Below are 15514 nucleotides of genomic sequence, written 5' to 3' on the forward strand. Positions count from 1 at the left end.
GTGATTACATTTCTGGGATTTCTGGGATTTCAAAAAAAAAAAAATTAAAATCTAAAATGATGAAAACTTAAACACAAAGATGATTGATCCACAGTTTACTGATCGCTGGTCTGAATAAACGAATTTCCTAGTACACACTCTGATACATGCATATAGTAATAGTATTTATTTAGTCTGTTAATTAATATTATCCATGCCTCTGTGCATCACTTTACCATGGTACATGATATGCTGTATCACTGCCACCACAGTATGTTTTATTGCTCAGCAAAAGTCAAATGCATGACTGACATCTAGAGGACATTCTGAAAAAAAAAAAAACTACATTAATCACTTGAAAGTACAAAACACAAATAAGTGGATAGAATTGATCACTGGTACAAGCCAATTGTTTCCCTGCTCAGCATTTTTAAACTCTTTAGACATTCAACAGCAGTTCACTGTGCATGCATAAAATGTCCTTTATTTAATCAATTCTGTATGTTGGGAGGGATGGAAGAGTGATGACCTGCTTTCCAGGGACGCTCACTTGGCATCGCCTGCTCTTTTAAAGCAACACCCCACACAAATTACATCATAAATTAGTTAAAGTGGCTGAGTGGATCATTGGAAAGAGAAAGAGAGATGTGGATCACTCTGTATATTTTTCTATGCCTGTCATTTAATTGTATCTCTGCAGATTCAATCCTCAAACCAGGTACATGTCAGCTCCAGGGACGCTTTAAGTTGAATGGAATGTACCAGAATGGAGATTTTATACTTGGAGGCCTTTTTCATGTTCACTTTTTCACAGTGTTTCCAGAACTGAGCTTCAGAACGGAGCCAGAACCACCATACTGTGAAAAGTGAGTCTGGTCTAGGGACAAAATAATTACAAAATACAAAAACATGATTGTATATTTAAGCAGGTACACAGAATGGGAGGGTTCAATGAGTGATGCTTGACCTGAAATGTATTTACTGTGTACTAATGGTTGTATATTGTTGTATCTTTTAATGATTGATATCTTATTACTACATGTGAACATTTGTGTGTGTGTGTGTGTGTGTGTGTGTGTGTGTGTGTGTGTGTGTGTGTATTAATTAATTTATTTATTTATTTTTCTTTAGATTTAATATAGAAATCTTTCAGCAGGCACAGACCATGGCTTTTGCAGTAAATGAGATCAATAAGAATCCAAACCTGCTGCCAAACATCACTCTTGGTTACCATCTTTATGACAACTGTGTGAGACTAGGAATAGCATTTCGGGCTGCCATATCCCTGGCTAGTGGGACAGAGGAGTCCTTCTCTAACTTAAACTGCACTGGCCCTCCTCCTGTCATTGGGATTGTAGGGGATCCAAGTTCAACTCCTTCCATTGCAATTTCCAACATTCTGGGATTGTTTCGAGTACCTATTGTAAGATGAAAAAGAAAATACACTATGTACATATTTTTGCACTTATATGTGTGTGTGTGTGTGTGTGTGTGTGTGTGTGTGTTTTAACTTTGTATACCTTCAAAATGTTTTTAGTACTTTTTTCTTTCAAATTTGCTTGCGTCTTGAAAGGAAAAAAAAAATTAAAGTACTAATGATAATCACTCTGTTTTTAATTTTTAATGTCTTCTTTTTTTCTCTCTATTCTTCCCAACTAATTAGGTTAGTCACTACGCCACCTGCTCCTGTTTGAGTGACAGGGAAAAGTACCCCTCTTTCTTCAGAACAATCCCCAGTGATGCCTTCCAGGTGCGGGCTATGGTTCAAATCTTGAGACATTTTGGATGGACCTGGGTTGGTCTCATCTACAGTGATGATGATTATGGCATCTATGCTGCTCAGTTATTTCATCAGGAAATGCAGCTGTTTGGACATTGTGTTGCTTTTTCTGAAATGCTTCCCCATGATAACAACAACAGAGACATTCAGCATATAACAAGAGTGATTCAGGCCTCAACAGCTAGAGTGGTGGTTGTTTTTTCTACTTCATCTTTTCTGATACCTTTGATGGAGGAGGTGGTGTTGCAGAACATGACAGGAAGACAGTGGATTGCGAGTGAAGCTTGGACCACCTCTCCTGTATACCAAACTCCACGTTTCCTGCCCATCCTGGGGGGCACACTGGGCATTGCTATCAGACGTGGGGAGATTGAGGGGCTTCGTGAGTTTCTTCTACGTCTTCGTCCCAGTAATGATCAGAAAAACAGTATAGTGAGAATTTTCTGGGAGAACATTTTCAGGTGTAGTTTTGAAAATGGGGGTCGAGCGATAGATGGAGAGCAACTGAAAAAGGTGTGTTCTGGACAGGAGGATCTGAGCAACACTGAAACTCCATACACTGATGTTTCAGGGTTGAGAGCAGCTTATAATGTCTATAAGGCAGTTTATGCCCTGGCACATGCACTTCATGATCTGATGCAGTGTATAGAGGGTACAGGACCATTCAGTGGAAACGGCTGTGCTGATAAAACCAACCTGAAACCCTGGCAGGTAAGACCCACAGGCATGGTGCAAATTCTCTCCAGGCCTATAGAAGAGCTGAGGGTGTAAAAGTAAAATATACAAAATATGTACTCTATATTATTTAACATTTTCGATAACCATTTTACAATTATCCTGTCTACAAACTGTACAGCTGGTTCACTACCTCCAAAAAGTGAACTTCACTACCGGCTCTGGGGATCATGTGTCATTTGATAAGAATGGAGATGCTCTGGCCATCTATGATGTGCTGAACTGGCAGCCGAGCATTGATGGATCGATAATGATTCACCCGGTTGGTGTAGTAAATAAAGGGGCGGCAAAAGAGATGGTGCTCACACTGGATGAGGATGCAATTTACTGGAACTCTGAGACCAAAAAAGTAATAAACAATACATATTATTTTTCTCCTTTTTGCATAGTCCATATACTAGTCAAAGCTATGATAAGACATATGAGGATAAATTAATGAAAAGCTTGATATTATGTGAAAGAGATCAAATATATTAAAAATAGATAAGAGATAAAATATATTATTTCAGCTCCCAAGGTCTGTGTGCAGTGAGATCTGCCCACCAGGCACCAGACAAGCCAGGAGGAAGGGCCTTCCTGTCTGCTGTTTTGACTGCCTGCCATGTGGAGATGGAGAAATTTCTAATACAACAAGTGAGAAAATTATAGTCTGCAAAATTTTAACATAATTAATTAAAAGTAATTTCCTATTCAGTGTACACCCTCTCTCTTTTTATTACTCACAGATACTATTGAGTGCACACTCTGTCCAGATGATTTCTGGTCCAATTCAGCTAAGGATCAGTGTGTCCCGAAAGAAGTAGAGTTTTTGTCCTATGAGGACCCTTTAGGCATCTCCTTGACTACTGCCTCTCTGCTTGGCACCTGTATCTGTGCTCTTGTTTTGGTCATCTTTGCTTATCATCATAACACTCCCATAGTTCGTGCCAATAATTCAGAGCTCAGCTTCCTGCTGCTGTTGTCACTCAAACTGTGTTTCCTGTGTGTGCTGCTGTTCATTGGCCAGCCACAGTTATGGACGTGTCAATTAAGACATGCTGTGTTTGGCATAAGCTTTGTCCTGTGCATCTCCAGCATCCTGGTCAAGACTATGGTGGTAATAGCTGTGTTCAAGTCATCTCGACCAGAAGGAAAAGGAGCGATGAAATGGTTTGGAGCAGCTCAACAAAGATGCACAGTTTTAGTCCTAACAGCCCTTCAGGTTGTAATATGTGCAGTCTGGCTATCAACTGCGTCTCCTACGCCCCATAAAAACCACCAGTATACTCGTTCTAAAATAGTATACGAATGTGCTATTGGCTCAGTGGCTGGTTTTTCTATGCTACTGGGATACATTGGATTATTGGCGGCAGTAAGCTTTCTTTTAGCTTTCCTGGCAAGAAATCTTCCAGATAATTTCAATGAGGCAAAGTTTATCACTTTTAGCATGTTGATTTTCTGTGCTGTGTGGATTGCCTTTGTCCCAGCATATGTGAGCTCACCAGGGAAATATGCAGTGGCTGTAGAGATATTTGCCATTTTAGCTTCTAGTTTTGGTTTATTGGTGGCCATATTTGCCCCAAAGTGCTACATTATCCTTTTACATCCAGAGAGGAACACTAAAAATGCCATCATGGGAAGAGAAACACAAAAGAAATAGTTTTACATTATTATGGTGTAAAATTGTTAACTTTCGACTAATCATCAATTACTTCACTGATTAATCAGTGGATTTGATCAATTGTTTAGCATTTGCAAATTGTTAAAATATTGAGTTATACATATTCTACACATATCACGTAAAGTGTTATAAATCAATATGACTTGACGTGATTTTACTGGAGTGCTGATTACAGAGTTGTTGCAAACATATCAATATATCTATGATCAGATGCTGTCTTAACTGCTGTTTTCTCATATATATATTTTATGTTTATTTGTATTTTATGTGACTATTAACCAATGTCAGAATTAATTATTCAAATATTTATTTTAAAATCTCAGAGTTTAATTATGGTAAATTATGAATAATTTATTGCTATTGTGTAAATAATATGGGTAACACTTTATCATAACTACACACTATGAGTCATTAGTTAAGCATTTATAAATAGTTAATTAATTATTTATAAAGCATTATTCCTACATTAATAGACATTTGTAAGCAGTTCATAAATACATATATAAGTGCTCTATTCTTGTTTTATAAGCATCTGTATAATATGCTTAATAATTGTATTTTCATACTTTATTAAGGATCAGTTAATCATTTCTAAATTACGCATTACATTATTTACAAACCGGTTAGTTAGTAGTTGTAAGTGGTTCAGGAGATCATTTAGAAAGTGTTAATAAACTATTTGAATGCAAATTTATACATCTTATTATTCACACACGGACACGCACTGTACTCATAAAGTTGAAATAATAAATCAAGGAATTCTAAAGTTTTATTTGCAAAAACTATGCTGAGTTCATTTACAAAAACATTAGCATAAAGAAAAAAACAACCAAACAAAATAGTAGACATCAAACAGACCTGGATTGCTCACTGGTGTAACAAGAAAAATTGTACAAAGTTGAAATAACATTGTTAATTAAACATAATAACTTACATACAGGGCACGAAATTAACTTTTTTACTTGGTAACACTTTTGCTTCCAACTTCAAAAAGTTAGGAGCACCCAATGTCTTTTTTAGTAATGCACTGATATTGATTCTTCATGGTTCTTCATGTTGATTGCCGATGTTTTACAAGCAAATGATTCTGAAAGCCTTTCTTGTATATTTATTTTATGCCTTAAGCAAGGGACAAGAATGAATGAAAATATGAGTACATGAACAAGATGTTTATTTTCTCTATTATAGGTACAGTCATTTAAATTAGAGGCCACTGCATTTTTTAACAACCTACATAAATAACAAAATATATTATAAATAACCAAAAATAACCGACAGTTCCCTTCCGGGAACTCGAGCCGCGTCAGGAACGCTATGGGGAACGCCATTGGCGGGCCGCACTCTGAACTGAGTATAACAACCAATGAAATGACGGGGGTGACGTCACAGGCGCGGTGACGTCACCGACCAGGAAGTATAAAGCACGTGCGTTAGACGCCCGCGGCAGCTTTTGTCATTCAGCGAGAGCGCTCTGTGTCTGTGTCTGTCTGTGCCATACTGCTGCTTTTGTGTCCAGTTTGACACACTTTTATTTGAGTTAGTATGGCATCTTTACAACCTAAGAAAAAGAGTTTGGTGGCGGTGAAGCGCCCGCATAGACAGTGTGTCCCTCCCTGCCAACGCTTCATTGTTATATACACACAGTTTATGCGTGGTCTGCTTGGGAGCGGATCACGCTCAGTCAGCCCTCGAAAAGGCTGGCTGTGAGCACTGTGAACGCCTGCCGGTGCACGTGCTTCGCTCCCGGAAAGCCCTCTTCGAGGAGGGGGCTTTCACCAGCGTGCCCCGTGGGTCTGGCCCTGCTTCCGTCGAGGCGGAGCGGCGGCTGCACTCGTGGGGCTCGCAGCTCGATCTGCTGGAGGGTATGGAGACGGGTGACCCCCTATCTCCGCTCTCACTCAGCGGATCGAGCGATCTCCTCCTGGATGCGGAAGCCCGCACTGCGGTTTCTTCCCCCCGGGAGGAGGTCCCCGAGTTCCTCTTGTCTTCCTCCGAGGAGGTTGACATTGAAAGTGGTACAGAGGAACCACAACCGCCATCACGCTCGCCTCACTATGAGGAGCTCGTAGAGGTGCTGACAAACGCTGTAGCCAAACTTCACATCTCATGGCCCGCGGAACAACAGCAAACACATGAGCCGCAGCGAAGCCGATTAGATGATCGCTTCCTGCGGACAAAGTCAGCACCTCCAAAACGGAGCCTTCCCTTCTTCCCCGATCTCCACCAAGAGCTAGCGAGATCGTGAGAAAAGCCATACTCCTCCCGTCTTTTCTCCCCCGCTGAAAATTATGGAAATGTGGGGGGGGGGGGGCAGAGGAGAATGGCTATAGGACGATGCCACGGGTTGAACAGACGCTTGCGGGCTATCTGTCACCCGGCTCGGCGTCGTCCTTGAAGGCTCCGTCCTTGCCCACCAGGCCCCTTAAAGTCACTTCTGGCCTGATGGGTAAGGCATACACGGCAGCAGGTCAAGCAGGGTCTTGCCTTCACACCATGGGCATCCTGCAAGCCTACCAGGCTGACCTGCTGAAGGAGTTCAGCAGCGGCGAGGAAGTCAGCATAACAGAGATGCAGAAAACTGCAGATCTCGCTCTCCGCGCCACCAAGGAGGCCACCCGTGCTGTTGCGCGGTCTATGGCAGCCCTGGTGGCCGCGGAGAGGCATCTCTGGCTGACCCTGTCTGACGTAAAGGAAAAGGACAGGGTCACGCTTCTGGACGCCCCCCTGCAACCTTCTGGCCTCTTTGGTGCCGCGGTCGATACCGTCGTGGCCAGGCACCAGGAGGCCCGCAAGCAGGCGGCGGCGTTCAGAACATTCCTTCCTCGCCGCGTGTTCTCCTCTGAGGCTGCTGCACCATCAAAGAGGCAGCCTCAGCCGTGTACGAGCTCCCATCGTGAGGCACAAAAGCAGAGCGTTGCCGCCCGTGCTCCCCCGGCCCAGCCTAGGGGACCCGGAAAGCAACGCTCTAAGTCGGGGGCTTCCAAGAAGAAGAGGCCCGACCTGAGGGTCGTCCTCCAATCAAGGAAGTCCTCGACTAAGCGGCCCTGAAGGTTGTGGTTCAGGGCCGTTGAGGGCAGCCCCTCTCGAGGGGGTTTGCACCGTACCTCCAGGTGCGGGTTTCAGACCCCTTCGTGGCCCTCAGGAGATGAGTCAGCTAACCCTGCCAGTGTTACAGGGCGCGGCTATCTCCCGCGAACATCCTCTAGCTGTTCCGCCCGGAAACGTAGCGGCCCTGGAGAGTTTGCAGCCCCCACGGGGGTCTCCCGAGGAGCTAGTTCAGGAGCTTCCTGCCAGTTCGCTGTTACAGGTCTCCGAGTTAGTTCCTCGAGTAAATCCAGACACCAGTCTCGAGAGGCTGGTACCCTTAGTGAACTTTCTGGCAGCGTGGAAACTACTGCCAAGAGTTTCAAATTGGGTCCTGCGTACTGTAGAGAAAGGTTATGCTATTCAGTTCGGCGCCACGCCGCCACCTTTCAACGGGGTATTTCCAACTCTAGTAAGCCCCGAGCAGGGTCTGGTGATGGAACAAGAAGTAGAAACTCTTCTGCGGAAGGAGGCCATCGAGGTGGTCCCTCCTCAAGACAGGGAATCCGGGTTCTACAGCCGGTACTTCATTGTTCCGAAGAAGGATGGGGGGCTTCGGCCCATCTTAGATCTCAGGCTGCTAAATCGTTCAGTCAGAAAGCTGAAGTTCAAGATGCTTACTGTCAGGCAGGTCGTGTCACAAATCAGGTCCGAGTACTGGTTTGTCACGATAGATCTAAAAGACGCTTATTTTCACGTCTCCATCCTTCTTCAGCACAGAAAGTATCTCAGGTTCGCTTTCAGGGGCAAGGCTTACCAATACAGAGTGCTTCCTTTCGGCCTAGCTCTCTCACGAAGTGTGTGGATGCTGCTCTGGCTCCGTTGCAACTCCAGGGCATCCGCATACTCAACTACATAGACGACTGGCTCATCCTAGCCAGCTCGGAGCAGTTAGCGGTTCAGCATCGAGGTGCTGTTCTCGCTCACATGAAAGAGTTGGTGTTGAGACTCAACGCCAAGAAGAGTGTGCTTTCTCCACTACAGAGGACCACTTACTTAGGCGTAGTGTGGGACTCAGTCTCCATGCAGGCACGCATGTCTCCTGCACGAGTCGATTCCATACTGACTGCAGTGAATGCAGTAAAGCTAGGCCAGTCACTCACTGTCAAACAGTTTCAAGTACTGTTAGGTCTTATGGCAGCCGCTTCCAACGTGATACCTTTTGGACTGCTGCACATGAGACCACTACAGTGGTGGCTCAGGACCAGGGGGTTCTCCCCGAGGGGAAACCCGCTCCGCAAGATCAAGGTCACGCGGCGTTGCCTACGTGCCTTGGCCATGTGGAGGAAACCCTGGTTCCTTTCTCAGGGACCGGTTCTGGGAGTGCCTGGTCGCCGCATCACGCTAGCGACCGACGCTTCCCTTACCGGTTGGGGGGCGGTCATGAGTGGCCGCTCAGCCCAAGGCCTATGGAGCGCCCACCATCTCTCGTGGCACATAAACCGCTTAGAAATGCTGGCAGTATTCCTGGCCCTAAAGAGGTTTCTCCCAGACCTAAGAAACAAACACGTGCTGGTCCGTACAGACAGCACTGCGGTGGTTTACTACATAAACCACCAAGGAGGACTCCGCTCACGCCCCTTATACAAGCTGGCGTACCGGATACTCCTTTGGTCTCAAGAGAAATTCCTCTCCCTGAGAGCAGTCCATGTTCCTGGACATCTGAATGTGGGAGCAGACGTCCTGTCGAGGCAGGGGCCGAGTCCTGGGGAATGGATGCTTCACCCAGTGGTGGTGAAGCAGATCTGGAGAGTGTTTGGCCAGGCACAGGTGGACCTGTTTGCGACTCAGGAGACATCGCACTGTCCCCTCTGGTACTCTCTAGTTCCTCCAGCTCCACTGGGGCTGGATGCCATGGCACAGACGTGGCCGAGGCTGCGTCTGTACGCCTTTCCCCCGATCGCTCTGCTCCCGGGAGTTCTGGAACGGGTCCGTCGGTTTCAAGTGCGGCTGCTACTAGTAGCCCCGCGCTGGCCGGCACGAGTATGGTTCTCAGACCTGGTATCTCTCCTCGACGGCTCTCCATGGGAGATTCCCGTCAGGAGGGACCTCCTGTCTCAGGCTGGGGGCGCAATATGCCACCCCCACCCAGAGAAATGGAGGTTATGGGTGTGGCCCCTGAGGGGGCACAACTCATAGGAGCGGGTCTCTCAACCGAGGTTGTTGAGACCCTTCTCCAATCCAGAGCTCCCTCTACGAGGAAACTGTATGGCCTTAAGTGGAACTTATTCGCGAGATGGTGTCGCGAACGCCACCTGGACCCAGTCAACTGCCCGGTCGGTACAGTTCTGGAGTTCCTACAGTCTCGCCTATCCGCAGGGCTAGCTCACTCCACTCTAAAGGTATACGTGGCGACCATAAGTGCCTACCACGCCCCTTTAGGTGGCCTCTCAGTAGGTAGAGAGCCCTTGGTCATACGGTTCCTCCGCGGTGCGCTCAGGCTGAGGCCTCGAGTGACACCCAGGGTCCCCACGTGGGACCTCGCTGTGGTGCTAGAAGCTCTATGTAAGCCTCCATTTGAGCCCATAGAGGAGTCTACGGATCGCATCCTCACAATTAAGACAGCGCTCCTATTAGCACTCACTTCTCTCAAGAGAGTAGGCGACCTGCAGGCCCTATCAGTGGCCCCGTCTCACCTAGAGTTTGCCCCAGGGATGGCCAAGGCCTTTTTATATCCCAGGGTCGGGTACGTCCCGAAGGTCCCCTCCCTAGCACCGCAGCCAGTAACACTGCAGGCGTTTTATCCTCCTCCGTTCGCGGAGCCGAACCACAGGAAGCTGAATTGCATGTGCCCAGTCAGAGCCCTAGATATGTACGTCCACAGAGCTGCCACGTGGCGTAGAACAGAGCAATTGTTTGTCTGTTACGGCCCCCCTAAGAGGGGGAGCCCGGCTTCAAAGCCTACGATTAGTAGATGGATCATAGATGCCATTTCTACAGCTTATGAGTCCTCTGGTCTCCCGTCTCCGCTGGGACTTAAGGCTCACTCCACTCGAGGTCTGTCGGCCTCAAGGGCTCTGACAGCGGGTGTCCCAATACAGGACATCTGCAATGCTGCGGGTTGGTCCACGCCCCTAACATTTGTTAGGTATTATGAGCTCGACCTCAGAGCCGCTCCAGGCTCGGCTGTACGCTAGGCCTGGAGGGTCAGCCACCTCCCTAGCCAGGAGGAGACTTCTCAAGGCGCATTCTTTCTGCGGAAAGAAGAGAAGTCGTTTCGCCACTTAAAAGAGATCTGCAAATTCTACCTTTTGTCCGTGCAAGCTAGACAAAAGCTCTTTCAGTCCCTCTTGTCCTGGCAGTACCCCCAGACAAAGGACTAAGACTCCTCGTGAGCCCGAGGGGTGCCTCTCGCACTGGCTGGCGAACCAGGCAGAGGTCACGGTTCTCGTGTGCCTGAGGGCCGAGAACTGCATAGCCCTCTTTTCCGCGGAATGCTAGACAATGGCTTAATTCTCCTCGTGTTCTGACGCAGGATGCTATCAGACCGAGTGTACTTCGGTCCCTCTGGTTTCTGGCTTTCCCCAGACCAAGGACTAAGACTCCTCGTCTGCCTTCAAGTAAGGCCGAGGAGTGCCTCATGCACTGGCTGGCTACCAGGCTGAGGCCCCTACTTCCTTCCCTGTGAGCCCGAGGGCCGGGGATTGCAGTGCCCTCTTGTCCGCGTAATGCTAGACAATGGCTTATTCCCTTGCGTCCTGGCGGAGCTCCAGGCCGAGCCTTGGGTCCCTCTTGTTCTGGCTGAACCCCCAGACAAAGGATCACCCTCTCCTCGTGTGCCCGAGGGCCGAGGAGCCTTGAGGTCGAGCTCACCGTCCTCGCGGGTCTGCGGACCGAGGACTTCCCACACCATCTGTCCGCCGAGTGCTAGACAGTGGTCATTCGGTCCCTCTTGTTCTGGCTAACTCCCAGACAAAGGACTAAGACTCTGCGTGTGCCTGAGGGCCGTGGAGTACCTCTCGTTCTGGCTGGCGACCAGACAGAGGAAGACTACCATTCCTCGTGTGCCCGAGGGCCGAGGATTCAGGGCCTCTTGTCCGGGTAAGGCTAGACAAGGGCTCTCTCTTTTTCCACCCTGGTTGAGCAGACACTCGCAGGGCTCGGAAATTATGGAGGCGTTGGTAGTCTCGTTCCCCATAGCGTTCCTGACGCGGCTCGAGTTCCCGGAAGGGAACGTCTCGGGTTAGGTATGTAACCTTAGTTCCCTGAGGGAACGAGACGCCGCGTCTCGGACCATAATTCCCGCACCCTGCGGTGCTCGCTTCATTCCTAAAGAGCTGCCGCAGGCGTCTAACGCACGTGCTTTATACTTCCTGGTCGGTGACGTCACCGCGCCTGTGACGTCACCCCCGTCATTTCATTGGTTGTTATACACAGTTCAGAGTGCGGCCCGCCAATGGCGTTCCCCATAGCGTTCCTGACGCGGCGTCTCGTTCCCTCAGGGAACTAAGGTTACATACGTAACCCGAGACGTTCTTTCTTAGTCGTGCAGACAATAAATGCAGCCATAATCAAAGTAGGCTAAGTTACCCTTTCAATATTGAAAGTGCAAATAGAGACCGAATCTTTCAAGCATTATACAGAGTTATAGACAACAACTTATTATAGCCCACATAGTAATATTTAATAACAGCTTCGATATTTTATGTAGCCTAATTTTCGCGCATTGAGGAGTCGCTCTCTGAATGTGGGGTTTTAAAATTGCTTTTGAATGCGCGTGCGTGTTTTACTTTTGGTTTCGTTTTAACAATCAAGCGAAACTCGTTTTAACGATCAAGCAAAAGTTTGCGGTGCTGAGCGTGCATTCTACAATACAAGAGATTACTTTAACAAACGTGGGAGGACACAAACGGGATTTTGAAAAACGTGTCCCCAGTGAAAATTACGCCCCTGCGTGAGTGCAACTCTGCCGCTGAGTTATCATCAAAATGCTCCCAAATATAATTTGAGGTTGCGCAGATTAAATTTTGGGAGCATATGCGACAAAAACGGTCGAAATTTCAAGCCCTGTACATACATGGTATGTGCATGTAATACTACATGATGAAGTACAGCATTAACGGTCCAAAGTGCGAATTGATCTCTCTAATCTCATTAAGTTAACTGATGTTATCGGCGCCTCGTTCACTTACACAACGGATAATAAACGTTACTCAGCAAACAAACCTTATATTAAAATATAAAACGTATTTCAAATATTATGTTTTATTATTCGTTTTACCTTGAAACCATGTTCATGTCTTTGGCTCGTCTTGAATTGAAAATGGCTTAAGCAGCGTTGCCGGCAAAATTCTAAAACTTCTTTAGACAAATGAGATGTCAATCAGCATCAGCTACTGCCAGCAGCAAATAAAACCCCTCTGGCTCCGCCACTGCTTTTAGCATAGCTTAGCATAGATCATTGAATCCTATGAGATCAATATAGCATAGGAGAACGGCTGAATGGATTTCAAAATGGTAAAACTCAACTTATTAACACTTTACAAGGCATAAATAGTCCTCACTTTAGATAAGCTCACAAAAATCATTAACTGACAGCTAGTAAATGTTTTATAACTGCCTGAATTAATTATGAGTTACAGTAGGAATATGTGTTATTAAATCATTTATTAACACACTGACTAACTGTTCATATATGGATAATTGTCATGAGTCTGGGCTGCGGGTTTTCCCCGTCGCCGCTAGGGGTCGCTGTCTCCTTTCCTCCTGCACCCCACTCCTCTAATTGGACACACCTGAACTCATTTACACTCACAGCTGTTTCCCATCACTCAGGTCTTTATAGTCTCCTCTCTTTCACCACGCGGTGTGGTTGCATTGTGCTTTCTGGGTTCTGGTTCCTCTTCAGTCTGTCCTGCTCTTAAAGTCTTGTGTGCCGTGTTGGCCTTTTGGTTTTGTTCTGTTTTTGCTTTGATTTTGTATTTTGATTTATTAAAATTACTTACCTGCATTTGGACTCCAACCATCTTTGCTGAAACGTGACAGAATGCAACCACCGCAGATGGGTCCAGCGGGGAAGATTTTTTTCGGGGAGGCGGCGTCCCCCCGTTTGGCGGCGGCGTGCGCTCGCTTGGGGGCGGCGACCACCCACTCTGTTCCCGAGACAGCGGGGATGTCTTTTGAGGCGGCGTTGGCTGTTCGCTTCGAGTTCCTCTACACCTGTCTGGCGCGGATGGACACCTATAGTGCCGAGGCTGCGCGGAGGTGCCCCTGCTTTGCGGCGGGGGCGGAGACGCTCTTCCGTGGGAAGGCGGCGGCGTCCGCTATCTCGGTCCCCGAAGCGGCGGCGACCGCTATCTCTGTTCCTGACGCGGAGATGACCGCGCTGTCTGTTCCTGACGCGGAGATGACCGCGCTGTCTGTTCCTGACGCGGAGATGACCGCTCTCGCTGTTCCTGATGCGGCGGTGACCGCTCTCGCTGTTCCTGACGCGGCGGTGACCGCTCACTCTGTTCCTGATGCGGCGGTGACCGCTCTCGCTGTTCCTGATGCGGCGGTGACCGCTCTCGCTGTTCCTGATGCGGCATTGACCGCTCTCTCTGTTCCGGACGCGGCGCTGACTCCGCTGCACGGGCCTCGCCCGCCATCCCTCCCCCTGTTTCACCATTCCTCCGCTCCACCTCCCTCCACACACTTGACTCATGGAACGTCTGGAAGCCGTTCCGTAGAGGAGGGGTACTGTCATGAGTCTGGGCTGCGGGTTTTCCCCGTCGCCGCTAGGGGTCGCTGTCTCCTTTCCTCCTGCACCCCACTCCTCTAATTGGACACACCTGAACTCATTTACACTCACAGCTGTTTCCCATCACTCAGGTCTTTATAGTCTCCTCTCTTTCACCACGCGGTGTGGTTGCATTGTGCTTTCTGGGTTCTGGTTCCTCTTCAGTCTGTCCTGCTCTTAAAGTCTTGTGTGCCGTGTTGGCCTTTTGGTTTTGTTCTGTTTTTGCTTTGTTTTTGTATTTTGATTTATTAAAATTACTTACCTGCATTTGGACTCCAACCATCTTTGCTGAAACGTGACAATAATAAGATGTATAAATGTGCATTCAAATGGTTTATGAATCACACTGTAAAACTTTTTCCTGTAAATTTACAGTATAATACTGGCAGCTGGGTTGCCAGCCACATTCTGTTTTTTTACAGAACCACAACTGTAAACTACATACACAGTATAATGCTGTAATTAAATTTTAGTTTACAGTGTGTACTGTAAAACCTTTCCATTTTGATTTACATTCTGGCAGCATGACTTTATTAAATACTGTATTATACTGTTATGCCACATAATTTTACAATATTACAAGGAAAGGAAAGGGGGTGATGTGAGGCCAAGTATGGTGACCCATACTCAGAATTTGTGCTCTGCATTTAACCCATACGTGCACACGGTAATGAACAAACACCCAAAGCAGTGGCTAGCCATATTGCTATTGCTGCGGCGCCTGGGGAGCAGTTGGGGGCTCGGTGCCTTGCTCAAGGGACTCAACTCAGTCGTGGTATTGAGGGTGGAGAGAGTGCTGTACATTGTAAAACTTTCCCCTGTAAATTTACAGTATAATACTGGCAGCTGGGTTGCCAGCCACATTCTGTTTTTTTTTTTTTTTTTACAGAACCACAACTGTAAACTACATTTACAGTATTGTACTGTAGTCACCAGTATCATGCTCTAAATTAATTTTTGTTTACAGTATGTACTGTAAAACTTTTCCATTTCAATTTACATTCTGGCTGCATGACTTTATTAAGTACTGTAATATACTGTTATGCCACTTAATTTTACAAAACTACAATCTGTACAATGTGTTATATATTGCATTAAATTGTATTTCTACACAGAATATATTTTTTCCTAAAACAAAAAAATTTGTAATTTTTTTCCATATCATTGATCTCAAATGGTAATAGAAAACAAAGGTCTTAGAATTTAACATGTTTATTTCTCAAGAGCAAAGGCCACACAGTAAAATCAACTCTATTCAGAGAACATTTGGTCGCTCTCTAAATAGAGTTAAATTAACACTGAAGCAGAGATCAAGTTAATTAGATAATGATATCATCATTGAGCATTAATTATGAACATCTGCTGTTAACAAGCTGCATCACTGAAGAACCCAGAAACACAAGAACTACAACAGATTTCAGCCACAGATGAAATAAACTGAAATAAAATAATTAATTAAATCTCTTAAGATCTGATTAAACAATAAATCATTATTAACTAGACTGACTTTATTTCTGTCACATGTCTACCGGAGCTCTTATTGAAAAATAATGTTTTA

General features: G+C 46.5%; 1 protein-coding gene across 1 annotated transcript; it reads left to right on the top strand.

Annotated features, from left to right (window-relative positions):
- Nucleotides 1–624: 624 nt before the first annotated feature.
- LOC141346006 (extracellular calcium-sensing receptor-like) lies at nt 625–4133 on the top strand. The gene is made up of 6 exons (XM_073850927.1): nt 625–845; nt 1111–1402; nt 1643–2470; nt 2616–2843; nt 3004–3127; nt 3220–4133. Exons 1-6 carry the CDS (start codon nt 625–627, stop codon nt 4131–4133), a joined length of 2607 nt encoding a protein of 868 aa, XP_073707028.1.
- The last annotated feature ends 11381 nt before the right edge of the window (nt 4134–15514 follow it).

Source organism: Garra rufa, chromosome 11 (genome assembly GCF_049309525.1).
Source record: "Garra rufa chromosome 11, GarRuf1.0, whole genome shotgun sequence".
NCBI lineage: Eukaryota > Metazoa > Chordata > Actinopteri > Cypriniformes > Cyprinidae > Garra > Garra rufa.

Bases quoted from the DNA above. Each gene is read 5' to 3' on its own strand.
- LOC141346006 (XM_073850927.1), top strand. From the start codon at position 625: ATGTGGATCACTCTGTATATTTTTCTATGCCTGTCATTTAATTGTATC. The intron at 846-1,110 runs GTGAGTCTGGTC...ATTTTTCTTTAG, and splicing joins GAACCACCATACTGTGAAAA to ATTTAATATAGAAATCTTTC. The intron at 2,471-2,615 runs GTAAGACCCACA...CAAACTGTACAG, and splicing joins CCAACCTGAAACCCTGGCAG to CTGGTTCACTACCTCCAAAA.